General features: G+C 38.4%; 2 protein-coding genes and 1 non-coding gene across 4 annotated transcripts in view; 2 read left to right on the plus strand and 1 right to left on the minus strand.

Annotated features, from left to right (window-relative positions):
- The window catches only part of SNX5 (sorting nexin 5), a 1,173,556-nt gene that overhangs the window by 801,934 nt on the left and 345,271 nt on the right, over positions 1-26,351 (plus strand). The window lies entirely within an intron of this gene.
- Positions 1-26,351, plus strand: part of DZANK1 (double zinc ribbon and ankyrin repeat domains 1) — a 79,917-nt gene that overhangs the window by 40,670 nt on the left and 12,896 nt on the right. Inside the window, exons 8-16 of the mRNA XM_049774379.1 lie at positions 2,358-2,471; positions 4,781-4,873; positions 10,873-10,995; positions 14,550-14,714; positions 17,120-17,327; positions 19,297-19,400; positions 20,433-20,507; positions 21,453-21,549; positions 22,177-22,277. Of these exons, the coding sequence (XP_049630336.1) occupies positions 2,358-2,471; positions 4,781-4,873; positions 10,873-10,995; positions 14,550-14,714; positions 17,120-17,327; positions 19,297-19,400; positions 20,433-20,507; positions 21,453-21,549; positions 22,177-22,277 (1,080 nt within the window). The remainder of the gene's footprint in view (positions 1-2,357; positions 2,472-4,780; positions 4,874-10,872; positions 10,996-14,549; positions 14,715-17,119; positions 17,328-19,296; positions 19,401-20,432; positions 20,508-21,452; positions 21,550-22,176; positions 22,278-26,351) is intronic.
- Positions 24,221-24,327, minus strand: LOC126013088 (U6 spliceosomal RNA). The gene has a single exon (XR_007497421.1). It is a non-coding gene; the product is annotated as a U6 spliceosomal RNA (small nuclear RNA).

The following is a 26,351-nucleotide window of genomic DNA, read 5'->3' on the forward strand; positions in this document are numbered from 1 at the left end:
ATAATAAAAATTAGAGCAGAAATCAATGAAGTGGAAATCCATAAAACAACCTGAAAGATCAACAAAAGCAGAAGGTGGTTCTTTGACAAAATAATCAAGATTGATAAACCATTGGCAAAACTCACAAAGAGAGAGAGAGAGAAACTTGATAAACCAGATTAGAAATGAGAAGGGTGAGATCACTACATATATTGCAGAGATTTAAAGGGTAATCAGAGACTACTTTGAGAAACTCTATGCCATGAAACATAAGAATCTGGAAGAAATAGATAAATTCTTGGACTCATAACATTCCATGGTTGAATCAGGATGATGTAGCATAACTAAACATCCCATCACTATTGAGGAAATTAAAATGATAATAAAATGTCTTCCCAAAAGCGCAGGTACAGATGGATTTACTAATGAATTCTTTCAAACCTTAAAGAACTACTACCAATGCTTATCAGGCTCTTTCATGAAATTGAAAAAATGGGAACACCTCCAAATAGTTTTTATGAAGCCAACCTCACCTTGATACAAAAACCAGACAGATCTTGCCAAAAAAAAAAAAAAAAAAAAGGAAAAAGGGGCTTTTCCCCCTTCTATTATGAACATATTTAGCTGAACATATTTTTAAAAAAAAATTCTAGAATTTTAGGAATTTAGAATCTTGGAATTTTAGAATTTAGAAATTTAGAATTTTAGAATGAAATTTATAATTTTATAATTTAGAATTTTAGAAGTTTAGAAATTTAGAATTTTAGAATAGAATTCAGAATTTTAGAAATTTAGAATTTTAGAATTTAGAATTTTAAAACTTTAAAATAGAATTTTAAATAAATTATTTAATATACAAATTTAATATATAAATATAAATTTATTAAATAAAATTTTATTTTAAATTTTTTTTCGTTTTGGGCCACACCCATTTGACGCTCAGGGGTTACTCCTGGCTATGTGCTCAGAAATTGCCCCTGACTTGGGGGGACCATATGGGACGCTGGGGGATCTAACCTCGGTCCGTCCTACGTTAGCGCTTGCAAGGCAGACACCTTACCTCTAGCGCCACCTTCCCAGCCCCTATTTTAATTTTTTTTTTTTTTTTTTTGGTTTTTGGGCCACACCCGGTGACGCTCAGGGGTTACTCCTGGCTATGCGCTCAGAAGTAGCTCCTGGCTTGGGGGACCATATGGGACGCCGGGGGATCGAACCGCGGTCCGTCTCCTAGGCTAGCGCAGGTAAGGCTTATCTTACCTCCAGTGCCACCGCCCGGCCCCCCTATTTTAATTTTTATATCTTTATACACCGTGATTACAAGCATAACTGTAGTCACAGAAAGAACACCCGCTTCACCAGTGCAACATTCTCACCACCCGTGCACCCCACTCCCTTCACCTACATCTCCTGCCTGTAGTCGCTCACTCATTAACATTGTCATGGTAGTTGTTAGTGTATCATTTCTCTAACTGCACTCACCCCTCCTTGAGGTGGACTTTATGATATAAAGATCTTTAATGTATTTTGATTTGTCTTGTGTTTGATATTAAAAGAGGTCTACATTCATTTCTTTTGCATGTCAGTGACCAGGTAACCAATGAACATTTGTTGAAGAGACTTTATTTGCTCCACTTTATACTATATATTCTTTATCAAACATTATCTGTTCATATACCTGGGGGGCAATCTCTGGGCTCTCAATTCTATTTATTGGTCTGAGAGTCTGTCCTTTCAGTACCACACACTATTGTGATTACTACATTTTTATTATGTAGTTTGAAGTTGGGGAAAGAAGCTTCTCACCTTCCCCCATCTCCCCTATGATTTCTTTGGCAATTCATGGAGCGTTATTACTTCACAGAAATTTCAAGTGTCTTATCTGGAGTCCTGTTCTTTTCAGTTTATTGTCTGCTTTCGGTAAACTTTCAGAGTCTAAAATGGATATTTAGGAGCATTCTAAGTGCACTTTGAAAAGATATGTTGACTTCTTCATTAAGTATTGCCATAAGTCATTTTTATTTTCCTGTTACATTTGTTTTCTTTTTTGTTTGTTTGTTTTGGGGAGGGGTTCACACCTGGCACCGCTCAGGGGTTATACCTGGCTCTATGCTCAGAAATCACTCCTAGCCGGCTCGGGGGACCATATGGGATGCCGGGATTCGAACCACCTTCCTTCTGAATGCAAAGCAAATATCTTCCTCCATGCTATCTATCAGGTGCCACATTTGTTTTCTATAATAAATGTTTTTACTTTTCATAGTAAAATGTGAATAGAGGTATTTATTTTATAAAAGCTAATTAAACTTCACATTCTAAGATCTACTTTATCCCTTATAGTTTTTGCTTCCTAAGACAATCTGACCTCTTCCTTTGTGCAGATGGGCTTATGTGCAGAGTGTGGAAACCTGGTGCCCATGAATACCCGCATCTGTGTGGTGTGTGAGGCTCCTCTTGCTCCACAGTTGCAGCCCCAGGCCAGCCTACATTTGAAGGTAATTAAATATGGTTTGGTAAAAACATGAACAAATATGTAGATATAAATGTTTGAATAATAAAATGCCTTTTTTCTTTTTTAATTTTTATTGCTTTAGTTAAGCACCGTGGTTACAAAATTTGTTCATTGTTGGGTTTCAGTCATACAATGTACTCTATTGTTCATCTGTCTGCTTCTCTCTCTTTATTTCTCTATTCTTTTTCTTTTGGATTCTATAGTTATGCTATAGTTAATGGAGGGGTGCCTTGCCTATTCGTTTCTCACTGTTCAGTACAGAGTTCTAGTCCAGAGTGATCAGTTCCATCTATCATTGTCCTAGTATAGCCTTCTCTAACTACACTCACTGCTCTTTTTGGCAAGTCTTCTACCCTGGGCTGAATATCCTGACCTTTGTCTCTATTATCTCTGGGTATTACCATAATTTCAATTTTTTTTTTTTGGTTTTTGTTTTGGGGGCCACACCCGGCGGTGCTCAGGGGTTACTCCTGGCTGTCTGCTCAGAAATAGCTCCTGGCAGGCACGGGGGCCCATATGGGACACCAGGATTCGAATCAACCACCTTTGGTCCTGGATCGGCTGCTTGCAAGGCAAATGCTACTGTGCTATCTCTCCGGGCCCTCAATTGTTTTTCTAATATCCCACAAATAGGTGAGATTTAAAATGCTCTTTTCAAATGATGTAATCAGCAACTGATAACCTAAGGTCTGTGACATGACCAGAATCTATTCTATTGGAAAAGTCTTAGAGTCACTTGCTAAGAAAATTTATAGTATTAAAAGAGAAATGTAGAAATATGAAAAAATTGTTTTGGGGCCCCACCCACTTGACTCTGAGCTCATGTATCATTTCTAATGGGGTTTGGGTGATTAAATGGGGTGCCATGAATTGAACCTGAGTCATCCCTGTGCAAAGCAAATGCTCTAATCAGGGCTCTCAAACTCAATTTACCTGCGGGCCGCAGGAGGCAAAGTCAGGGTGATCCTTGAGTGCAAAGTCATTAGTAAGCCTTGAACATTGGGGAGTGTGACCCAAACAACTAAAACAAAACAAAACAAAAAAAGATTCCTCAAGGGCAGGGCCACAAAATGTTGTATGGAGGGCCATTTGCAGCCCATGAACCGCGAGTTTGAGACCCCTGCAACTGGTGTACTATCACTCCAATCTGGATAATTTTCAAACTTAAGAATTTTTTTTAAAGTTTTATTAAAAACCATGTCATACATAATACATGTTGTTTTATATATTCAGTCTTCCAGCACAAATCCCACCACCAATGTGATCTTCCTTCCACCAATGTCCTGGTTTCCCACCCACCCCCCAGCCTGTCCCCTTAGCAGGCTTAAAAATAATTTACTTTATATTGCCAGTACAACATATACCTTATAATGGTTTTAACTAATTGTCTGAGAATTTACTCCACTGTATAGTACTAGTTGAGTCTTCTATGTTATTGTTTAAGCTCATTAATTTTAGTAGGTTTCTATGAAGCTTTCCCATCTAATTTTCTATGCTTCTTCTGGGCTGTCAGGACCATGACATTTGGAGGTGTAGAACTGGAGCAGTGGAACTGAGACAATTTAGCTGCTTGGATCCTGAGAGCTTAGCCATAGAGGTTTGAAACTGAGCTGTAGAAGATGTCAGGTGTAGGTTGGACACTCTTGGTAGGGGAGAAACTTGTCCTCCAGTACCAGAAGGCTCCAGAGATCTCAGCCCACTGAGATTAATCCAGTCATAGAGTTTTATATTTCTTAGACACAAGAGAAAGAATTCAACTTCTTTTTCTCTTTACAGGCCATTATTCCTTTGTTCAGCCATCACTATAGAACCGGTCATATTAATATGTTATATATATTGCATGAAAATATTATTCCAAGATTTTTGAACTATTTAAAACAGGAAGAACAAGACCATGGAAAATTTACAGTTTCAAAGAATGTAAAAACCAGGGAGTGCGTGGGCCCACAAAGTGCAAGTCTGTGGGATTCTCCCAATTTGAAGAACACTTAGTGGGCCTTTTGCTTCAGGAGCTCTCTGGGCTTAGAACTGTGATTTGCTAAGTTGAACAGGTTCCCAGGAGGAGTATTTGGAATCTTCTACATCCCACCACCAAATTCATTTTCTTAGTCAGTGTGAAAATTTGTTTCTTTAGAGCCGAGTTCAATTGACACTTTTGAAATTGCAATTTGCTGATCCAGTTTTAAGGTCTATGTGTTCAGATAGTGTCTCTTGCTGACGACCTGAAACAACTGTGTAAGGATCTCTCTGCAGTTGTTTGCTCAGATCCTATTTTTTTCTTCGTTTTTCAAGGAGAAAGTTATCTGTCACACCTGTGGCACAGGGAATCCTGCTCACCTGAGCCACTGTGTCACCTGTGAGAGAAGCCTGCCTACATTACCTCAGGTGGGTTGGCTGCATGTGTCGTTCAGTATTTCATGGAGACTGTGTGTTCAACATTAAGGATAATGGAGATGTAGAGTGACATTGGGGTAATGGGTAGGGCGACTGCCTTGTACGCGGCTGACCCGACACAGACCTCGGTTCGAATCCCGACCTCCTCTACGGTCCCCCAAGCCTGCCAGGAGCGACTTCTGGCTGAAGAACCAGGAGAAACTCCTGAGCGCTGTCCGGTGTGACCACTAAACAAACAAACAAAAAAAGGATAATGGAGATGAGTGATTTGTAGAAGAGGTAAAGTAGTAGAAAAGCACAGAGAGAAAAATTACATAAATAGCTCTTATTTTTATTTTTATTTATTTATTTATTTATTTATTTATTTATTTATTTATTTATTTATTTATTTATTTATTTATTTTTGGTTTTTGGGCCACACTCGGCTTTGCTCAGGGGTTGCTCCTGGCTGTCTGCTCAGAAATAGCTCCTGGCAGGCACGGGGGACCATATGGGACACCAGGATTCGAACCAACCACCTTAGGTCCTGGATCGGCTGCTTGCAAGGCAAACACCGCTGTGCTATCTCTCCGGTCCAATAGCTCTTATTTAAACTGAAATCATTATTTCTATATTTGGAAGACTTTGTATGTTTTCTTCTTCTTTGTTTATAAAATTGTTTTCAATGTGCCCAGGAGCTGCTTCGGGCTGAATCTTAACCTGTTGAGCCGTCCCTCCAACCCCACTTTCAAATCCTCAAGGCTACTCAATAAAATTTGCAATTCATGTTATATTCATACTCACTTATGTATTTATTTAATTTAATGCATTTTACTTTTGGACCATATCTGCAGTGTTTAGTGTTTCCTACTGATTCTGCTCTCAAGGACCATTCTAGCAGGCTTATTTTTTTTGTCTCCCCTTTTAGTAATGTAATTTGTATTGAATCCACCCATCTGCCATCACTAGACTTTGTCAGTGAAAGCAGATATGTTTATTTTGCTCACATCTGTATCCCAGGTCTAAAACTGTGCCTATGAAATAGTCGACTTTTAATACTTACTGAATGAGTGTGTGATCCAGCTTTGTGTATATAGAGATGATTATGGAAGAAGTGGATAAGAGTCTCTAGGATTCTGGGAGATGGTCTTCAGGGACAGTGGCCCTCACTTCTGTCATCGTTCAGCTGGTGTGGGGACAGGGGTGGGGACTTCTCTGAGTCAGCTGGGACATTTAGTTTGATATATGGTACCTTAAGTTGGCATTAGTTGGCATTTGAATGACAAGGAAGATACAGCTTATTAGAAACAAATGGGATAAAAGACATAGCATGACTGAAATAGCTTAATTGTTGATTGAATTTTATTTTTCTTTGTTTCTTTTTTTGTTTTTGTTTTTGTTTTTGGTCACTCCCTTGTGCTTAGGGCTTCCTCCTGGCTCTTCACTCAGGTATTACTCCTGACCATGCTCAGGCACCCTATGTGGTGCCGGGGTTTGAACCAGGTCTGTTGTGTGTTAGGCTATGCCTCTGGCCTCCACATTTTGTTATTTCTGATTTTTTAAATTTTTATTTCCTATGTTTACTTCCTTTTTTAAAAAATATTTTATTTTATTTTATGAAACCATTGTAATGTAAAAATTTACCTTCATTGTAATTTACCTTCACTGTTGGATTTCAGACAAACAGTAATTCAGGGTAAAATCCCTACCACCATTATTCCTCCACCATGTGCAACTCATACAACCCTCCCTGCTCTTCTCCTAGCTTGCCAGTATAAGGCCCATTTTAACTTCAGATGGTTAAAGTTTGGGTATTTTGTTCCATTGTTGTTGCCTTTGGCTTCAATATTTAGTTCTTTCTTTTTTCTAAACACCACCAATGCATCCGACACTGCTTGGTCCCTGGCCCTCATTCTTTCATTTTCGTATTTATCCTCCACTCAATTTCTTTCTTTCTCCTTACTATACTCTGTGGCCAAATTCCATTTAAACCATTTTATTTCTTCATACAGTTATTCTAAATACTATACCTAAGTGATTTCATTCTGTATTTATACTTTTTCTGGCTTACATATCTTTCAGCTCGATCCATATTGCAGCAAATGCATGCTTGCATTATTCCTTATAGATATTTAGTATTCCATTGTACATATGTAACCACATCTTCATGATACGCTCATCTATTGTTGGATGGATATAGAGACCTTTGAATTATATGTCCTCATATGTATTCAATTGGTTTCCTTTGAATTAGTCCTCATATGTATCTCACTTGGTTTCCTTTGTTTTTGTTTCACCATTGTCTTATCATTTGAATTTTTCCCCTCTCCTTTGTTTTTGATCTCAATAAATGCTAGTCAGGAGGCTGAGTTGAGAGCTGCCATCTAGTCTTGTGGTTCCATGTGGTGGAGCAACTGGCTTGTGGGTGAACAGCTTGTAGTGTGAGTTTTTTGCCTGCTAAAACCTTCATATCTGTGTGGATTATTTATTGTAGGGTATTCCTACCAGACCAGCTTCTCCTGTCCTACCTGGATAGGGAGCATGGGATTCCCTTTTCCCCTCTGGGGACTGTAGAACGCATAACCTACCATTTAACAGTTGGACATCTAGGTTGATTCTAAGACTTAGCAATTGCACTAAATGCTGCAATGAATAGTGATGTGCATACATCTTTTGGGATGAATTTTTTTGTTCTGTAGATACCTAAAAGAGGGGTTGCTGGGTCATATAGCAGTTCAATTTTGAGTTTATTGAGAACCATCCAAACCACTTTCCATAGGGGTTGAACCAGGCAGCATTCCCATGAGCAGTGGATGAGAATTCCTTTATCACTACAACCCTGCCAACAGATTGTTCCCAGTACTTTTGTTTGTTTTTTTTGGGGGGGGGCCATACATGAGGTGATCAGGGGTTAGTCTGGCTATGTGCTCAGAAATTGTTCCTGGCAGTCTCAGGGGACCATATGGGATGCCAGGTATCAAATCTGGTTCAACCATGTGTAAGGCAAATGCCCTACTGCTGTGCTATCTCTCTGGCACTCCATCTGTGTTATTGCTTTTGTTTATTGAGCTTAATTTTGCCTTCTATGCTACTTTTCCATCTAATTTATTGTGCTCCTGCTGGGTTGTCAATATTGTGGAATTTGGAGGTGTCATCAGGCTGCACATGCACTCTTCGGGAGCTCCAGGATGTAGGTACCTGAGAGTTTCATCTGCTCAAAAAGCATCTCCTGAGATTAGTCATGAAGCTATAATGTTGGGCCATTGTTTACATGGTAGTGACTGTGGGATGTGAGTGTGGCTGCTGGGGCTTCTGGCAGTACAAGGGGTGTATATTTCCTCCTTTAGGCATTGTAGTTTACAGTACTGTTAGTGATAGGATATCATGCAAGTCACTTTACCTTTTCTTGGCACCGAATCCTAACCCAGAGTGACCATTTCCCTCTGTCGTTATCATAGTGATCCCTTCTGTAACCTATCCCTCCTCTGCCCCATGCCACTGGCAAGCTTCCTGATTAGGATTAGTTCTTCTGTTCTTTGTTTTCATTGCCTTTATGCTGTTTCTTTCTATCCTGCATATGAGTAAGATCATTCTGTGCCTGTCCCTTTCCCTCTGACTCATTTCATGCAGCATAATACTGTCCATCTATCACCCATCTATATATCAGCAAGTCACATGACTTAAACATTTTTATGGGTAGTTCATATTCCATTGTATATATGACCATACCTTATTTTAAAAAATTATTTGAATCACCATGAATTACCAAATTACAGTAACTCATGATTGAGTTTTAAGTGTACAGTATTCCAACACCAGTTCCTTCACCAGTGTCCACTTTCCTCCAAAACTGTCCCAGTTTCCCTTCCATTCTCCCAGCTATGATAGGAACTTTTACCTTTTTCTTATTTTTCTTTGCAGCATTATAGTTTGCAGTACTGCTACTGTCAGCATATCCTGCATACCTGCTCATTTCTTTTCATACCCCCACACGCCTTCTGTTGTTTTCTAGCAGGACCATCAATCTAATTATGGAGTGCCTCATTCTTTTCCTCAGCTGCTAATAATATGCTGCTCAGAATTTCTATTTAGTTTTTATATTACTTTTCATACTCCTCACTTGTGCATACAGTTTTATTATTTTTGGTTATTATACTTGTGCTTTGCTCACTGCCCGTGGCGGCATTTCTTTGAGCTCATGAAATATTCTTACCATGGTGTCACTAAAGTCATGGTTTGGACTTGTTGGTGATGTTATTTTTTTCACATATTGACCTTGGTGAGTGTTTATGAATTTTCCCCCATTTGGTTTTTGGTGTTCTAGTTGGCAGGGTTTGGCAGCAAGGAGAGGTTCAAGAGATGTGGAGGGTGTTGTATAGTGTGCTGTATTATAGAGCTGTAAAGTGTATAGTAAGTTGTATTAACAAGTACAGGGACAAATCCCAAGTTACTACCTGCACATAATAGGAGATCAGATTGCAGTGATGAATTCTAGCACCCTCACTCCCCCCCCCCTACTGTCCCCAGTTTCTCTCCTATCTCTCAGTCTATGATAGGCACATTTCCCTTTTTCTTTTTTTTTCTTTGCAGCATTATAGTTTGCATTACTACTACTGAAAGCATATCCTGCATATAAATGTACCTGTTTATTTCTTTTCAGACTTCCCTAATATATACCTTCTGTTGTTTTCTAGAGGTCCCTCAGTCTAATCTTGGAGTCCATTTCTGAGAGACTTTCATCTGTCAAATAGATAATAGCAAATAAAGAGTAAGAGCAAACATTCCCAATCTAGGTCTAACTAAAAAAGATACAGAAATTATCACAAAGCCTAACTACAGAAACCTGAACCAACAACAGTGATTGTGCAAAAAAAATTCTACTGGAACCACAGGAAATGACTCAAGGGTAGGACAATCTAATATGCCTGGAGCCCAGAGTTGGCCAGAATACTTCAGGGGTAAGGAGTCCTTATATTTAGGCCAAGGCTTTTTCTTTCTATTTCCCCCATATTTTACTGGGTCTATGCAAACAACAACAATTGCCACTCTCACACCTTTTTTACTGTATTTTTTAACTCTTATCCTTATTTTAAAAAAAGAAGAGCTTACTAAACCTTCTGCTGTTGCTTTAATGAGTTCATTGGTGGTACAATAATTTTCACAAATATACTTGCTACTGAATGTTCTTTCCTTTCTCTTCCATTTTTTAGTTTTTCTTTCTATTTTCTATTTTTAATAACTTTGCTTTTGGTCATCTTGAAACAGATGTATTACGATCAGTTATGTCAACTATGTGACGTATTTTTTTAAATAAATTTATTTTAAAAATTAAAAAAAGAAATCATCACAAAGCAATTCTTTTGTGTGTTTGAGGGGAGGGTGGGCCATCACTTGTGATGTTCAGAGGCTATTCCTGATTGTGCTCAGGAGTGGTTGTAACAGATCATAAGTAGTGTTAAGACTGGTTACATGCAAGGCAAGTGCTTTACTCCCTATTCTATCACAATAAACTCTTATCTCTTTATTTCGAATAAAGGAAATTATTTTCACCTGTCAGCATAAAAAATAAATTCACATATCCAAATGGAAAAGAGAACCCTACAGAAGCCAAAATTGGGATGGCTTTGGAGTCTAGTTCTTGTCTCTTCTTTATTCATATTATATAGAATATCAACAGTTGGTCAGCTACCTTTACTATTAAAGATACTAAGAAATATCAAGATATGCAAGACTCAAGTTTCATCCACAAATTGTGAAGAGGGGATAGAGAGATAGTACAGGGAATAGTACAGGCAACAGGAGTAAGTCCTGAGTAGACTTGCCAGTTCTCTGTACTAACTATCTGTTGAAGTTCTTATAGTATTACTCTTTTAGATAAGCTTAGTATATTTTCTGGACTTGCATTGATTTGATTTTGATTTGATTGCATTGATTTGATTGCTTTTTTTTCTGAATTGGGCAGGGAATTAGAGAATATTGTATTAATCCATCAATGTCATTATGCTTACCAGTCCCTGTGCAGGGAAAATAAAGCCTCTTCTCCATCCTCTCAACAAAGGGAGACCATTACCTGCTCCAGATGTGGTCACCAGAATCCCCAGAAAACTTTCTCCTGTGATTTGTGTGGAATCATGGTAGGTATTTTAATTTTATGATTATGTATAGATTTTTAATTGAAGTACCATGGTTTAAAATACTATTAATATTTATGCTCTGTGCATTATTCAATGTTATTCACCCACACTTACCACCAAAATAACCCCTAATCTCTAGGTTTCTTCTAACTCCTCCATACCTCCAGTCCTACTTACTAAATTCAAATCTGTTGTGAGGGTCTAAGAGTTCATTTTCTTTTTTTTTTTTTTCTTTGGTTTTTGGGTCACACCTTGCAGTGTTCAGGGGTTTCTCCTGGCTCTATGCTCAGAAATCACTCCTGGCAGGCTTGGGGGACCATCTGGGATGCTGGGATTAAAACCACCGTCCTTCTACATGCAAGGCAAATGCTTTACCTCCATGCTATCTCTCCAGCCCCTAAGAGTTCATTTTCATTGGTTATTCTCTCTTCCCTTGCTTTGCTTCTTCATATTCCAGGTATCAGCAGTATCATCAAATATTTGCTTTTTTCCTCCCAACTTACTTAATTTAATTAAACACCATCCAAGTTATAGTAAAACAACAAATTTAATGCTTTTATCATAGCTATTCCTTTGTATATGTGTATATATGTGTTTGTATAAACATATAATACATATGTACATATATACATACATATAAGTATATAACATTTCTTTATCCTTTTATTTGTTGTTGGGCATTTGGCTTGTTTCCAGGTCTTGGCTATTATAAATAGTACTATAAGAAATATTGGTATGCATATCTTTTTTCTTTCTTTTTGGTTTTTGGGCCACACCCGGCAGTGCTCAAGGGTTACTCCTGGCTATCTGCTCAGAACTAGCTCCTGGCAGGCACGGGGGGACCATATGGGATGCCAGGATTCGAACCAACCACCTTAGGTTCTGGATCGTTGCTTGCAAGGCAAACGCTGCTGTGCTATCTCTCTGGTCCTGTCTTTTTTTTCTTCATATTTTTGTATGTATTTTTTTCAAATTAGTTTTTTTAATATTCTTATGATAGATGCCAAGGAGTAGAGTTACTGTATCAGATATGATATTGTAGTTATGTTTTCAATTTTGTGAGCAGTCTTCATATGGTTTTCCATTGGGGCTTACCCAATTGTATTCCCACTATGAGTGAATGAGGTTCCTTTATTCAGCACATCTGTACCTACTGGTTATTTCTAGTCTTTTTTTATACAGGCCACTCTCAGTGGTGTGAGATGATATCATATTGGTATTTTTATTTGCATCTTAGAATTGTTGATGATGAATCCTCTTTACTATGCTTATTGACCACCTGTCTGTCTTTTTTGGAGAAGTATCTGTTCAACTACTTGCCCCATTTGTGTTTTTTTTTCTTGCCCCATTTTTTGATGGCACTGTTATTGCTTTTGAATCTTGTGAGTTGACTTGCAAAAGATTGCTGAGGTACAACCTGCCTAAGTTCTGTCTCTAAATATCTTTTCTTGTTTAATTCTTACCTCCCAATCAGATTTTGTAGGGATATTCCTACAAAAAGACTTGAAAGCTGAGGTGCCAGTTTTCAGCTTGCCTCTCCATTTTTCTTTCCAGTATTACGTTAGGTGCCTGAGCTATCTCTGCTTTGCTCCACCCTCTCACAGGCTACCTCTGAGTAGCCCCTCTCTCTTTTTCTCTCACTTGCTCACTCTCACTTTCTCACTCACTATCATGCTTTCTTTTGCTCTCTTTTTATTCTTTTTAGACACTGATTTGCAATATTATTACTGAAAGAGTGTCATACCTATCACTTTACCACCTTTTAACACTTGCTTTTTGTCCAGAGAACATTTTCAACTGTCATTGTCATAGTGGTCCCTTTTCTGCCCTAAGTGCATCCCAGCTTTTAGTGGCAAGCTTCCTAACATGAACTGGTCCTCCTGATCCTCATGTCTGTTATCTCTAGATACTATTATTATATTATATTATATTGTATTGTATTATATATTATATAATTACTATCTTTTTATATTCCAAAAATGAGTGTAATCATTCTATGTCTGTCCCTCTTCATAATTCACATAAATCATGAAATTAATCATATTCATAATGAATGTTATGCTGATTCATTTTACTCAGCATAATAATCTCCATATCCATGCTTGTATAAGCAAATTTTATTATTTTATTTTTCCTGATAGCTGAGTAGTTTTTCATTGTGTAGATGTACCACAGTTTCTTTGTCTGTTTATTTTTTCTAAGGTACTTGGAGTGTTTCTAGAGTCTGGCTATTGTGAATAACACTGCAGTAAACAAAGGTTTTCTGCATGTTTTTAGGCTCCTAGGGTAGATGACTGAATTATTTAGTGAACTTTCTGAGAAGGTTTCTACTCAGGATTCTGTATTTAAATCCATTTTTGTTATAGTGCCATGGGGACACTTCACAGACTTCTTTGAGATTTGAACTATTTTAAAAGCTTCTATTTACCTCACAGGTGACTATTTATATAAAATACAAGAAAGGACGATAAAGAATATATCCAAATGAGAATATCCTCTTGCTCTTTAAATTTACATTCCTTTCAGGTTAAACCTTTTCTCTCCTTGGAATTCCCATCTCTGTATGCATTTTATGAATAGTTTGTTTGATTACCTTTTTAATAAAGCACAATTATTTAAGTTTGTTTCATATGAAAAAGTGTTGCATGCAAATAATGCAAATGGTTTATAGTGAGCAGTTGGTATTTCTTCTCAACCCATCCCTGTCACCCAGTCAGTCTCTGTCACCCAGCTTCTGATGTCTTCTTTTCAGCCATCTGATGCCTTAGTAAACTGGAAACAAAATGTGTAGCAGTCCAGGTCTTCTTACCTAGTGATGTGTCTTTTTGATTAGCTCCTTCTTCTAGCAACTTTATAATCTTTCACAGTCTAAGGCCAGAGAGAAAGCATGGAGGTGGGGCATTTGCCTTGCATGAAGAAGAAAGGTGATTCAAATCTCTTCATCCCATGTGGTCCTCCGAGCCTGTCAGGAGCGATTTCTGAGTTTAGAGCCAGGAGTAACCCTTGAGCACCGCCGGGTGTAGCCCAAAAACAAACAAACAAAAACAAACAAACAAACAAAACCCCACAGTCTATTTGTACTATATATTCTTAGGGCATTCCATGATGAACATTCAGGTTGTTTCTAGTTATGTCCTTTCACATCACAATCATTAATGGCCTTGAATATGCTTTTTTGTATGCCTTTTCCATCCATCCATAGGATAAATTTTCCGTTGTTGTTGTTGTTGTTTCGTTTGGGGGCCTATGCTCACTGTGCTCAGGACTGGCTCTGCACTGAAGGCTCACTCGTGGCATGGCTCAGGGGACCAGATGGGATTCTGGGGATCAAAACTGGGTCATGTGTATGCAAGATTAGCACCCTGCTTGCTGTCCTATTACTCTGTCCCATTGAAAATAGGATAAATTTTCTAGAAGATAGAAAATTGCTAGATCTAAAAGGCAAAGGCTTGTATTATTTTAGTGGCTGGAGATTGTGTGTATGAAAATAATTTATATAGAAAAATGATGATAGTAATGTTAATTTAAAATTCTGAAATATTTTTATTCCTTAGTATGGTATTCCTTCTTTCTACTCTGTTTGCCCTAAATGTGGGGCCAGCAATCATCCATCTGCCCAGTTCTGTGTCTCCTGTGGTTTTTACGTGAGGTGTCTGACCAGACTTAGCATGAACCACAGTTTGAGTCCAAATCCTGGAGAACTCGGCCCTTTCACTGAGGTAAGAAATACTCTAAAGTAAGAAATGGGAGGAGGTTGTGACTGAGTTTGGAACTTCCCCCTGTGAATTAGCCTAGAAGAAAAGTGTCAAACTTTCCATAACTTCTATGGCACTTTTCAATTTTCAATGAAATTTGAGTCAATTCCATAAATTATAGTTATGCCTTTCCTTGCAGCCAACTCTGGTTTCATCTTTGACACTACATATAGTGCCCCAAGCACTGCTGGGGTTTTCCTGAGCACAGAGCTAGGAGTAGTCCTGAACACTTCCGAGTGTGGTCTCATCTCATTTCCCCAATAAAGGAATAAAAAGTTCAATGATTTCATCAGAAATCAAAAATCTAAACTTGTGGGCCAGAAAGATCGCACAGTGGTAGGGCATTTGCCTTGCAAGCAGCAAATCCAGGACAGGCAGTGGTTTGAATCCCGGCATCCCATATGGTACCCCCTGTGTCTGCCAGGAGTGATTTATGAGCACAGAGCCAGGAGTAATCCCTGAGCGCCACTGGGTGTGACCCAAAAACAACAACAGCAAAGAGAAACTAAACATATATTTATTTGTAATAGAATGGGATCTAATTGCATCTGCAAGGCAATAGGAATTGTTATTAGGAAGAAGGGGGTTTAAAATATAGAGTGTATTCTTCTCTTTTCTTGGATTTCTTTTGTTTTTGATTTTTTTGGGGACCATACCCTGTGATGTTTAGGGTTTATATTTGGCTCAGTAATCATACCTGCTGGAGCTCAGGGGACTCTATGTGGCACCAGTGATCGAACCTGAGTGTGTGCAAGGCACTGTACTATACCACTGTACTATCTTCTGGCCTGAGTTTCTTTTTTTGTGCCAGTGCTCTGGGGCTATTTTTGGTCCTGGGCTTAAGAGTGACACTTAGTGGTGCTCAGGGGATTGAAATGGGGTCTACCAGATACCAGACAGTCTTAAAACTGTACTTTCTCTCTGAAACTTGATTTACTTGTTTCATACCAAGAATTTTACTCCTGTTATGTTTTAGGGAACTTAGATCAGGTATATGAAATTGTTTATGTCATTATAACAACTAATTTGGGGAAAAATCTCATGATGTTTTTTTCAGAAGGACTTACCTAATAAGAAGCTTTGTGTTAGCGTTTTAAGAATTTATCTAAGCATTATGAAGACATTTCATTAGAGATAATTCATGTGTACTCAACAACTTTGCACTATTTGGAGGTGGGGGTTTGGGCTTTGGGTCACACCCAGCAGCGCTCATGGGTTACGCATGGCTCTGTGCTCAGAAATCGCCTGTGGCAGGCTCGGGGGACCATATGGGATGCCGGGATTTGAACCACCGTCCTTGTGCATGCAAGGCAAACATGCTACCACCATGCTATCTCTCCGGCCCAACTTTGCACTATTTCTTAGGAAGTTCATGGCCTTCTTAACCCATATAGATCTTGAGGTTGTTGATAACTCATGTGATGCCTTTCGTGCAAATGAGGCAAACATACTATTCCCCTAAAATATCTAATTGAAAATTTTTAGAAACTGATAATATCCTAATTTTTGTTTGTCAGTTTTTGTTTGGGGGCTACCCTGGCAGTGCTCAGGGGTTACTCCTGGCTCTACACTCAAATTACTCTTGGCATTGCTTGGGGGAAGATATGTGATGCTGAGGACCAAACTTGGAGTGGCCACCTACAAGGAAAGCACCTTACCCATTATGCTATCTCTCCTAATAATACACTAATTTTATTAAACATTTTCTTTCATCTGCCAGAAAATATGTCCTAATAAATACTACCTGCTGTCCACATTATGAATGTTTTATCCTTTTAGAGTGCAGTGTGTGATCTATTTAGTGTTTCAGGGTAATGTATTTGGGGGATCCCAGGTATGGATGCAGGAAGAGGATGTCTCAGAAAAATGCTTGTGACCACTGAGTTGAGTGTAGATGGATAGTTAAGTCTATACTCCATCAGACTGTAGAGATGAGGATATAGATGTCTCTTAGACCTCAAGCAACAGATAATGGATGCCAGTTGATCTACTGAATTTTAGGTAGGCAATAGTCAAAGAGATAAGTCTGGCTTCAAAGTCAATCTAAAGTTGTTGGGAAGACAGGAAGAAAAAAGAATGCAAAGTGCTGTGGAAACCCCTTGTATAGTGTAAAGGAGATGCTTTTACCTTTTGGGAAGAGGTTAGGCCATATCTAGAGTTACTTTGGCTCTACACTCAAGGAATCATGCCAGGTGGCCTCAGGGGACCATATGGGATGCTGGAGATTAATCTCAAGTCTATTGCATACACTATACTGTCATTCGTGCCTGATCATTTTACCTCTTAGAATTGACTGCTGTGTGGAAAGTGGAGAAATGATTAAATTATGTGTTGTTGTTGTTTATATCTTTTCTGCTATACTCATGTAGCCTAAATTGGCCTGGCAATCCCTAAGTGTTCCTTTGTCCAAATCTGATGCTGGAAGTAAGAAAGATGTAGGCACCCAAACCACTGGCCTATTCTACCCATCTGGCAAGCTACTAGCCAAAAAGGAAATGGAAATGGCTTTTCAAAGACAGCAGCAGAAGAAAATGAATGACCATAAACCTCTGCTCACAGCTATCAGTCCTGGAAGAGGTGAGGAAGATAAGCTCTCAGGAGGGAGCAAAGTCTTACTCTGAAAGAAAATGTTATTGCTGTTTCCTTTATATTTATTTGTATGTTCACTGAGTTCTCCTATATCTCTTTTTCATGAATTATCCTGTCTTTGAACTTTCTTTTTCTTAAACTTAGCATATTTTGACTGATAATCACAGTCAAATAGCACATATGGTTTTCCACTCTCCAGTCATGTACATATTTGGCCACTTTCATGGGTTGCTATAGTAATGATACACTTATGGGGCTGGTGGGCATGATTTTGATAGGTGGATGTGATGTTTGATACACTAAGGTACTATTATGATTGTTTAATGAGCTAGAGTTTATTCAGCAGTCACTCGATGCTGTGTTTGTTGTAACAGAATGAGAGAAGGGTTGGAGCCTTTATGTATTTCCAATCATATGAGGCACTGACCGCGCCTAGCAGAGGGTCTTTAAAATTGAAATAGCTGAGACCAGAGAGACTACAGTGGGTAGGGCATTTTCTTTGCATGCAGCTGAGTGAGGTTTGATTCTTGGCACCCATATTGTCCTTTGAGTCCACCAGGAGAGATCCTTGAGCACAAAACCAGGAGTAAGCCCTGAGCACTTCTAGGTATAGCCCCAAAACTGAAACAAGCAAGCAAACAAACAAAAGTAAATAACTTTCAGGGGATCATAAAACTCAACTTGTTCTTCTAGACATCTGGCTTAAATGTGAGAAAAATTTGTTGCCCTGCTCTGGTTTTTCTCATATTATCTCATACTTTCATGACCTCACTCTTAAAACAATGCCTTATGTGGGAGCCAGAGATGTAGCACAGCGGATAGGGCATTTGCCTTGCACATGACCAAGCTGAGTTCAACCCCCGGCATCCATATGGCCTCCTGAGCCTGCCAGAAGTAAATTCTGAATGCAGAACCAAGCATCGCTGGGTGTGGCCCCCTAACAAAAACAAACAAAAAATTATGCTTGATGTGATAAAAAGCAATGAAAGAAGACTAATTGCTTCACTTTTTAGAAATACAAATCATTGATTTTTAGCTATTAGTCCACAAACTGATGCTAGTTCTATTTCCTGTGTCTCCTTTATTTTCTTTCAGAAGTAATTTATAATTTTCACTAAATAGTTCTTTCACTCTCTTTGCAGTTGATTCATTGATATTTGAGATTCTTTTGGACATAATTGTAATTGGGATTGTTTTAAATTTTTCTTCCTCTTCTACATCATTTATATATAAGAAATATAACAGATTTATGTTCATTGATTTTTGTAGCCTGCTACTTTACTGCATATATTTTTGTTCTAGGAATTTTTGGGTCATATCTTTCAAGTTTTAAATAATGGTAGCAAACTCAATTGTGTCTTAAACCCTGTGCAGACTAAAAAGGAAAATATTGCACTCACAAAAATGTTCTACATATTGATTGGGCTATATAAACTGTCCCAAACTCAAAGTACGCATTTAAAATGGGTGGGCTGGGGCCAGAACAATAGCAAAGCAGGTTGGGCATTTGCCATGTATGCAGACGATCCGGGTCAATCCCTGGCATCCCATATGGTTCCCCAAGCCTGACAGAAGTGATTTCTGAGCTCAGAGCCAGGAGTAACCTTTGAGCACCACTGGGTGTGGCTCAAAACCCAAAATAAACAAATAACTAAATAAATAAATAAAATGGGTGGGCTTATGAATAAGTTATATCTTGTTTGATTAATATAAGAAAGAAGTACCACCCAGGTGTTATAATCAAAATATATTTATTGATACTGTAGTATTCTATGAGAAGTCATGTATGAAAAGCTAGGAACAAAATGGAATTTATTTATAACTAAGGTTCTTAAGGAATAGCCATCATAAAATTTGGGAAAGAAAAAGAGTCTCTGAGAGTACATGTTTGTTATTAACATTTTTGTTTCTAGTCTCAGAAGCATTATTTATGTGTACAGGTCTTCCTTTTCTTTAGGATACTGGAGAAAACAATTAGATCACATCTCTGCTCACCTCCGGTCTTATGCTCAGAACAACCCTGAATTTCGGGCCTTGGTTGCAGAACCCAGGATGGGAAAGGTGGGTGAACACTGAATAGATCATCCATGCTGGAGTATCCCAGGGGTTCAGCATGGACTTCCTGCCACTGACTTGGCCAGAAACTGCACTTTACCTGCCTCTTTTCCCTTTTCTACCTGCTTTCCACACTTCCTTTCCATCCTGCCTTCATCAGTCACTAGAAGTCTTGGCACAGGCCCTGCTTCAGACACCTGACCTGGCACACAGATAATGTTAACATCTCCTGTTTTTAGGTACCTAAAATCCTGATGGTCAGGATGGCTAATGTGAGTGTTTAAGTTCTAAACCATAAAACAGCAATAGTAATCATGTGGGACCAAAAGCTAGCAGAGCAGTTAGGGTACTTGCCTAACATAAGCCCAACCTAGGTTCAATCCCAAGTATCACATAGGCCACCATTTATTCATATCTAGCTGTTTATGCTGCAATGACAGGATTGAATTGTCAGAATTCACAAAGCTCATCAAACCTGAAATACGTATTTACTCTCTGATTCTTAAAACATCTGTGACCCCAGATTTGTTCCAAATCCCTCCCATTCCTTTCAGAGAAAGCTATACATGTGATCTTGGACTTCGAGGATACCTTATCCCAGATGAAGTCCTAGCCATATGGTTTGGTAGAACTTAAGTGTATCTTTTGTGCAGACTATAAATGTTAGTCTTGCTTTCTTGGCCAGCTTGGCAGTCTCTGCTCTTCAATATTTAAATATTTATTTAAATATTAAATAATTAACTTATATTTAACATTTAATATTTAATTTTAATTTATTTAAATTTTATTTACTTTAAGAATATTTAATATTCTTTAAATATTTATTTAATTGATAATGAGTAGAATATTAGGTGTGACCAGCATTTTGATGTTTTTGTCATGTTATACCAAGTTTTAGGTGTTGTTTCTCTTTCATTCCTTCTTTTGCATTATTCAATGTTTGATTAAATTTATAACTTAATAACTCAGAATTTCCTCAATTGTTGTTTATGCAGTGAATCCCACAGCCTCAGTTATTCTCTCTAATTTTTTTAAAAGCTCATCTCTGCTACTGTCCATCAAGATGGTTATGAAGTTAGCCTCAGGCTGAATTATATTCAAGTCTCAAACAAGGTGAGTCAAACTGTCAGACGTTATCCCTTTGAGAACTGACTGATCAAAAAATTGTGGCTTACTGTTTACCAAAATGTTTATGTACAATCTGAAGGTCAGGCCAGTAATTTCATAAACTAGATAAGTAATAGAACTACACCTTAGAGAAGTCAGCTTTGAGGTGTGTGCAAAATAGTAAGAACAGAATTATTACCCACCCTGTTTCTGTTATTCTTAGATTTCAGGGCATGACAGGTCTGGGATACAACTGATTTGAGAAAATACTGATAATATTGCTTGCTGGCCTGTAATTTGGTTTATTTACTAATATAAACCAAGATTTATACAAGATTTGCTTTCTAATGTAGTGATTGGGGCATTGTTAGCATCATGAAGTGTCTGACAAGCATTAATTGATAATGGAAACTTCATTTTCATTGGCCAAGAAGTCAGGAAATATGAAATCATAATGAACTGATAAGGTGGGTAAAGAAGATAAAGAAAAGGAGGGGCTCCCATCTGTAGGAGGCACTGACTAAATGCCTAGCAAAGTGCTAATAGTGCTTTAAATTGGGATTGCTGGGGCCAGAGAGATAGTATAGCAATTAGGGCATTTGCCTTGCATGACTACTATTCCACCCCACTTCCAAGACACAGAGGTGTTAAGCAGAAGGCCATAGTTACTTCTAAATGATATACAACGACTAAAGCAGCCCCATGGTATGTGGGAGTTGCCCTGATCCCATGATTACAGGAGGGGCCATGATGAAGTGACCAAGAAGAAAGATTAACCCCCAGGAACCTCTCAAAGACAAAACGGACAAAAGTATTGCAGGAGGTATCAGGAAGAATACCCTGATTCAGGTTTCACTGTATCCAGAGCGCCCTCTGAGAAAAAGGGGGAGTAACTTTAGCAGGGTCTTTCTACCTCTTCATTCATTGGCCTTTAATTTTCTCATTGGCTAGAATCTTTACTTCAACAAGTCAGCTAATTTCAGCGACCAGTATCTGAGCAGTGTCACTGAGGGGAGTAATGGGCACTTTGGCAGCAGATCCAGCCTGGGTGAGTTAAGCCTTCTGGTGATTCCAAACATTTGGCAGGGATGTACTGACTTGGCTGAGAATTACTTTAAACTTTGCCAACACAGGGCCGGAGCAATAGTGCTGCCTTGCACGCTCTAACCTCGGACAGACCCTGGTTCAATCCCTGGGCATCTCATATGGTCCTCCAAGCCAGGAACGATTTCTGAGCACATAGCCAGGAGTAACCCTTGAGCATCACCAGGTGTGGCCCCACTAAACAAAACAAAACAAAAAAAACAAAAAACAAAAACAACAAAAAACAAAAAATTTTTTGTCAACCCAAGCAGATATTCTTTTGTGCTTGCAGTTTTATTCCTCTGACTTCCAAGAGTCAAAGGTGAGACATTTGATGCCTTTCTCAGGGCTTGGGGATATATATATATATATATGCAAAGGCAAGCTCCTTAGGGTCTTTAAACTATTGACCCTTTTGTGGTCTTCTGTTCAACCATCCTCTGGTCCTGAGTAGAGAGGAGTAGTAGTTTTAGGGGTCCTTCCTGCTGCACAATTCTGTAGCTACTTCTGTAAAATTAATTTTCTAATCTCTTAAGAAATATTGGTACTTACACTGGAAATCATTTTTGCCCTCAACTCTTTGTCATTCCAGTGAGTGATTATAGCCAGAGCATGTCTGATACAACTGAAAAAATTAAGAAGACAAAGAATTTCAAAATCAAAACTTTTCAAGAAAAGGAGGAAAAGATAACAGTACGTGCACTCCTTGGATTTTTAGCTGTCTTCTTCAGACTATTGTTTTTTATTTTTTTGGGGGGAGGACACACCTGGTGCTGAGGGATCACTACCTTACTCTGCACACAGGAATCACTCCTGACAGGTTTGGTGGGAGACCATATGGGATGCTGGGGTGATCAAACCCATTGGTCCTGTGCAAGGCTAATGTCCTACCCACTATAATATCTATCTCTTCAGCCTCCAGCAGCCTCTTTTGACAGTATTTTAAATAGAATACTTTCTCATTTTCCCTTCCTTTTTAAAAGCAGTGCATTTTCATTTCATCGAGGTAGACACCTTTAAAATATCTTGAATGGGTGGCAGGGAAATAATACTGTGGATCAGGTGCTTGCCTTGGATATTGCTGGCCTTAGTTGAATCCCAAGCACCATCTCCAGTCCCTTGAATACCACCAGGGGTAATTCCCTGATCACAGAGCCAGGACTGCTAGGTGTGGCCCACAAAGCAAAATAATAATAGTAATAATGTAACAGATAAGTAAATAAAATATCTCAATCATTACTTTGTATAATTTTTATTTTTTGTTTATTAGTTTGAGGGAGTCATACCTGGCAGTGCTCAGGTTTATTGCTGGTTCTGCATTCAGAGGTCACTCCTCGAAGTGCTTGAAATAAAACCTAGTGCCAGGGATCAAACCAAGGTTAGCTGCACGCAAATCAAGTGCCCTACCCACTGTACTATCACTCTGACCCAGTTAGGACAGTTTTTTTCAAGTTTTCATCAATTTCCTTTTTAAAAATATTAGTTTGGGGCCACACTTGGTGGTATTCAGGGCTTACTCCTGCTCTGCACTTAAGGATTACTCCTGGCAGGTTCAAGGAATCATATGGGGTACCAGAGATTGTACCCGGGTCAGCCACATTCAAGGCCTACCCAGTGTTGTAGCACTCAGGCCTCTAATCAGCTTCCTCAATTACCTCTATTTCCCTCTAGGAATATCAGTTCCAGATACTCATTTGTATTATTTGGTTTGTCTCAAGTCCTTGCAGATTCTTGATGTCACATTGAAGGAAGGGTCAGTTTGATTGAGTGTATTGGGCCTGCATGCTTAGTAAGGTGGCCTGGACCCTGGGACTTCTATGGGTGGGTGAAATAGGCTGTGGGGAAGGCTTCCCAGAAGCGAAAGTGGCAAGGAAACAGAACACTATTAAAAATACACCCAAGGAGATGGCACATGAGATATATAGTGGGAACCTTACTGGATAAAGCCCTCACTCCTGCCTTGTAACCCTTCCCTGTGTTTTTTTGGGGGGCCTGGGTTTTGCTCTTCTCTTTTGTTGAGCCTCAGTGCTCCCAGTAGAAGCCTTTGTTAGGCAGAGTATGACCTCTGGAAACTAGTTTTTAAGCAAAGAACAAATGTGGGGAGGACAAATTCTGCCCTTTTTTCATAGGGGAAAGGACATCAGCCATAATTACTGTTAAAGGAGAATTCTTAAATATTATCTGGCTAAATACAGCCAACCCCAGATTTCAGAAATCTTGGAAATTTCCCTTGGGATCCAGTGGCTGAAAGATATAAATGTAATGTTTACTTTAGTCTTCCAACATCCATAATTTGAAATATTTTATAATATCTTTAAGCACCTTGATTACAGATATGATTATAGTTGGGTTTCAGTCATATAAAGAGCACCCCCCCTTTCACCAATGCAACATTTCCATCACGAATGCCCTGCATTTCCCTCCTCTCCTCCACTCCTTGCCTGTATTCTAGACAGACATTCTACTTATCTCACTCACTAACATTATTATGATAGTTGTCAGTGTAGTTATTTCTCTAACTGCACTAACCACTCTTTGTGGTGAGCTTCATATTGTGAGCTGGTCCTTCCAGCCCTCATCTCTATTGTCTCTGGGCAGTATTACAATAATGTCATTTCATTTTCTTTTTCTTTTTTTTTTATATGGAACGCTTCATGAATTTGCGTGTCATTCTTGCGCAGGGCCCATGCTAATCTTCTCTGTATCGTTTCAATTTTAGTATATGTGCTGCCGAAGTGAGCACTCATTTATTTTTCTTAAAACCCACAGATAAGTGAGACTATTCTATGACTCTCCCTTTGACTTATTTCATACAGCATAATAGATTTCATGTACATTCATGTATAGGAAAATTTCATTACTTCATCTCTCCTGACTTCTGCATAATATTCCATTGTGTATATATACCACAGTTTCTTTAGCCATTTATTTGTTAAAAGGCATCTTGATTGTTTCCAGAGTCTGGCTATTAAATATAGGTGTGAGAAAGGCATTTTTGTATTGTATTTTTGTGTTCCTAGGGTAAATCCTTAGGAGTGGTATAGCTGGATTATATGAGAATTGAAGACTCTCCATATTGTTTTCCATACAGGCTGGACTAGAAAGCATTCCCACCAGCAGTGAATGAGAGTTCCTTTCCCTCCACATCCCCACCAGCTTTAATTGTTTTTGTTCTTTGTGATGTGTGCCAATTTCTGTGGTGTGAGATGATACTTTATTGTTCTTTTGATTTGCATCTCCCTGATTAGTGTTGTGGAGCTTTTTTCATGTGCCTTTTGGCCATTTGTATATAATTTGTATTTCTTCTTTAAGAAATTGGTTATTCATTTCTTCTCCCATTTTTTGCTGGGGTTAGATGTTTACTTGTTGTTAAGTTCTGTCAGTACCTTGTATATCTTTGATATTAGCCCCTTATCTGATGGGTATTGGGTGAATAGTTTCTCCCATTGTGTGGGTGGCTTTTGTATCCTAGGCACTATTTCCTTTGAAGTGCAGATGCTTCTCAGCTTAATATAGTCCCATCTGTTTATCGCTGCTTCCACTTGTTTAGAGAGGCTGTTTCCTCCTTGAAGATGCCTTTAGTCTCAATGATATGGAGTGCTTAACTACGTGTTGTTCTATATACCTTATAGTTTTAGGTATCCAGTCAAGGTCTTTAATCCATTTTTATTTGATCTTTCTTCATGGTGTTAGATGGAGGTCTGAGTTCACTTTTTTGCAAGTTGCTGACCAGTTGTCTGAACACTACTTGTTGAAGAGGCTTTCCTTGCTCCATTTTGCGTTTCTTGTCCCTTTATAAAAACAATTAATTGATTGTATGTCTGGAAAACATTTTCTGAATACTCAAGTCTATCCCACTGCTCTGAGGGTCTGTCTTTATTCCAATACCATGCTGCTTAATGACTATAGCTTAGTAATACAATTTAAAGTTGTGGAAAGTGATGCCTCGTATATTCCTTTTCCCAAGTATTTCTCTAGCTATTTACAGGTGTTTATTGTTCCAAATGAATTTCAGGAGTGTTTGATCCACTTCTTTGAAAAATGTCATGGGTATCCTTAGATGGAGTGCATTAAATATGTACAATGTTTTGGGGAGTACTGTCATTTTAATGATATTAATCCTGCCAATCCATGAGCAGGGTATGTGTCTCCATTTCCTTGTGTCTCTTTTATTTCTTGAATCAGGGTCTTGTAGTTTTCTTTGTATATGTCCTTCATGTCTTTAGTTATAAGTTGACTCCAAGATATTTGAGTTTGTGTGATACTAATATGAATGGGATTTTTTAATGTCAGTTTCTTTTTTTATCATTATCAGTGTACAAGAAGGCCATTGATTTTTGTGTGTTAATTTTGTAGCCTGCCACTTTGCTATATGAATCTATTGTTTTTAGAAGCTTTTTGGTAGAGTCTTTAGGATTTTCTAATATAGTATCATGTCATCTGCAAACAGTGAGAACTTGATTTCTTCCTTTTCTTTCTGTATTCCCTTAATATCTTTTTCTTGCCAGAACTTCTAGCACTATGTTGAATAGGATTGATAAGAGTGGACAACCTTGTCTTGTACCAGATTTTAGAGGAAAGGCTTTTAGTTTATCTCCATTGAGAATAATATTTTCCATTGGCTTGTGTTACATGGTCTTGACTATATTGAGAAAAGTTCCTTTTATTCCAATCTTGATGGACCTTATCGAATGCTTTCTCTGAATCTATTGATATGATCATATGGTTTTTATTATTCTTTTTGTTGCTATGGTGTATTATGTTAAT

This window comes from Suncus etruscus, chromosome 6, assembly GCF_024139225.1.
Source record: "Suncus etruscus isolate mSunEtr1 chromosome 6, mSunEtr1.pri.cur, whole genome shotgun sequence".
Lineage (NCBI taxonomy): Eukaryota > Metazoa > Chordata > Mammalia > Eulipotyphla > Soricidae > Suncus > Suncus etruscus.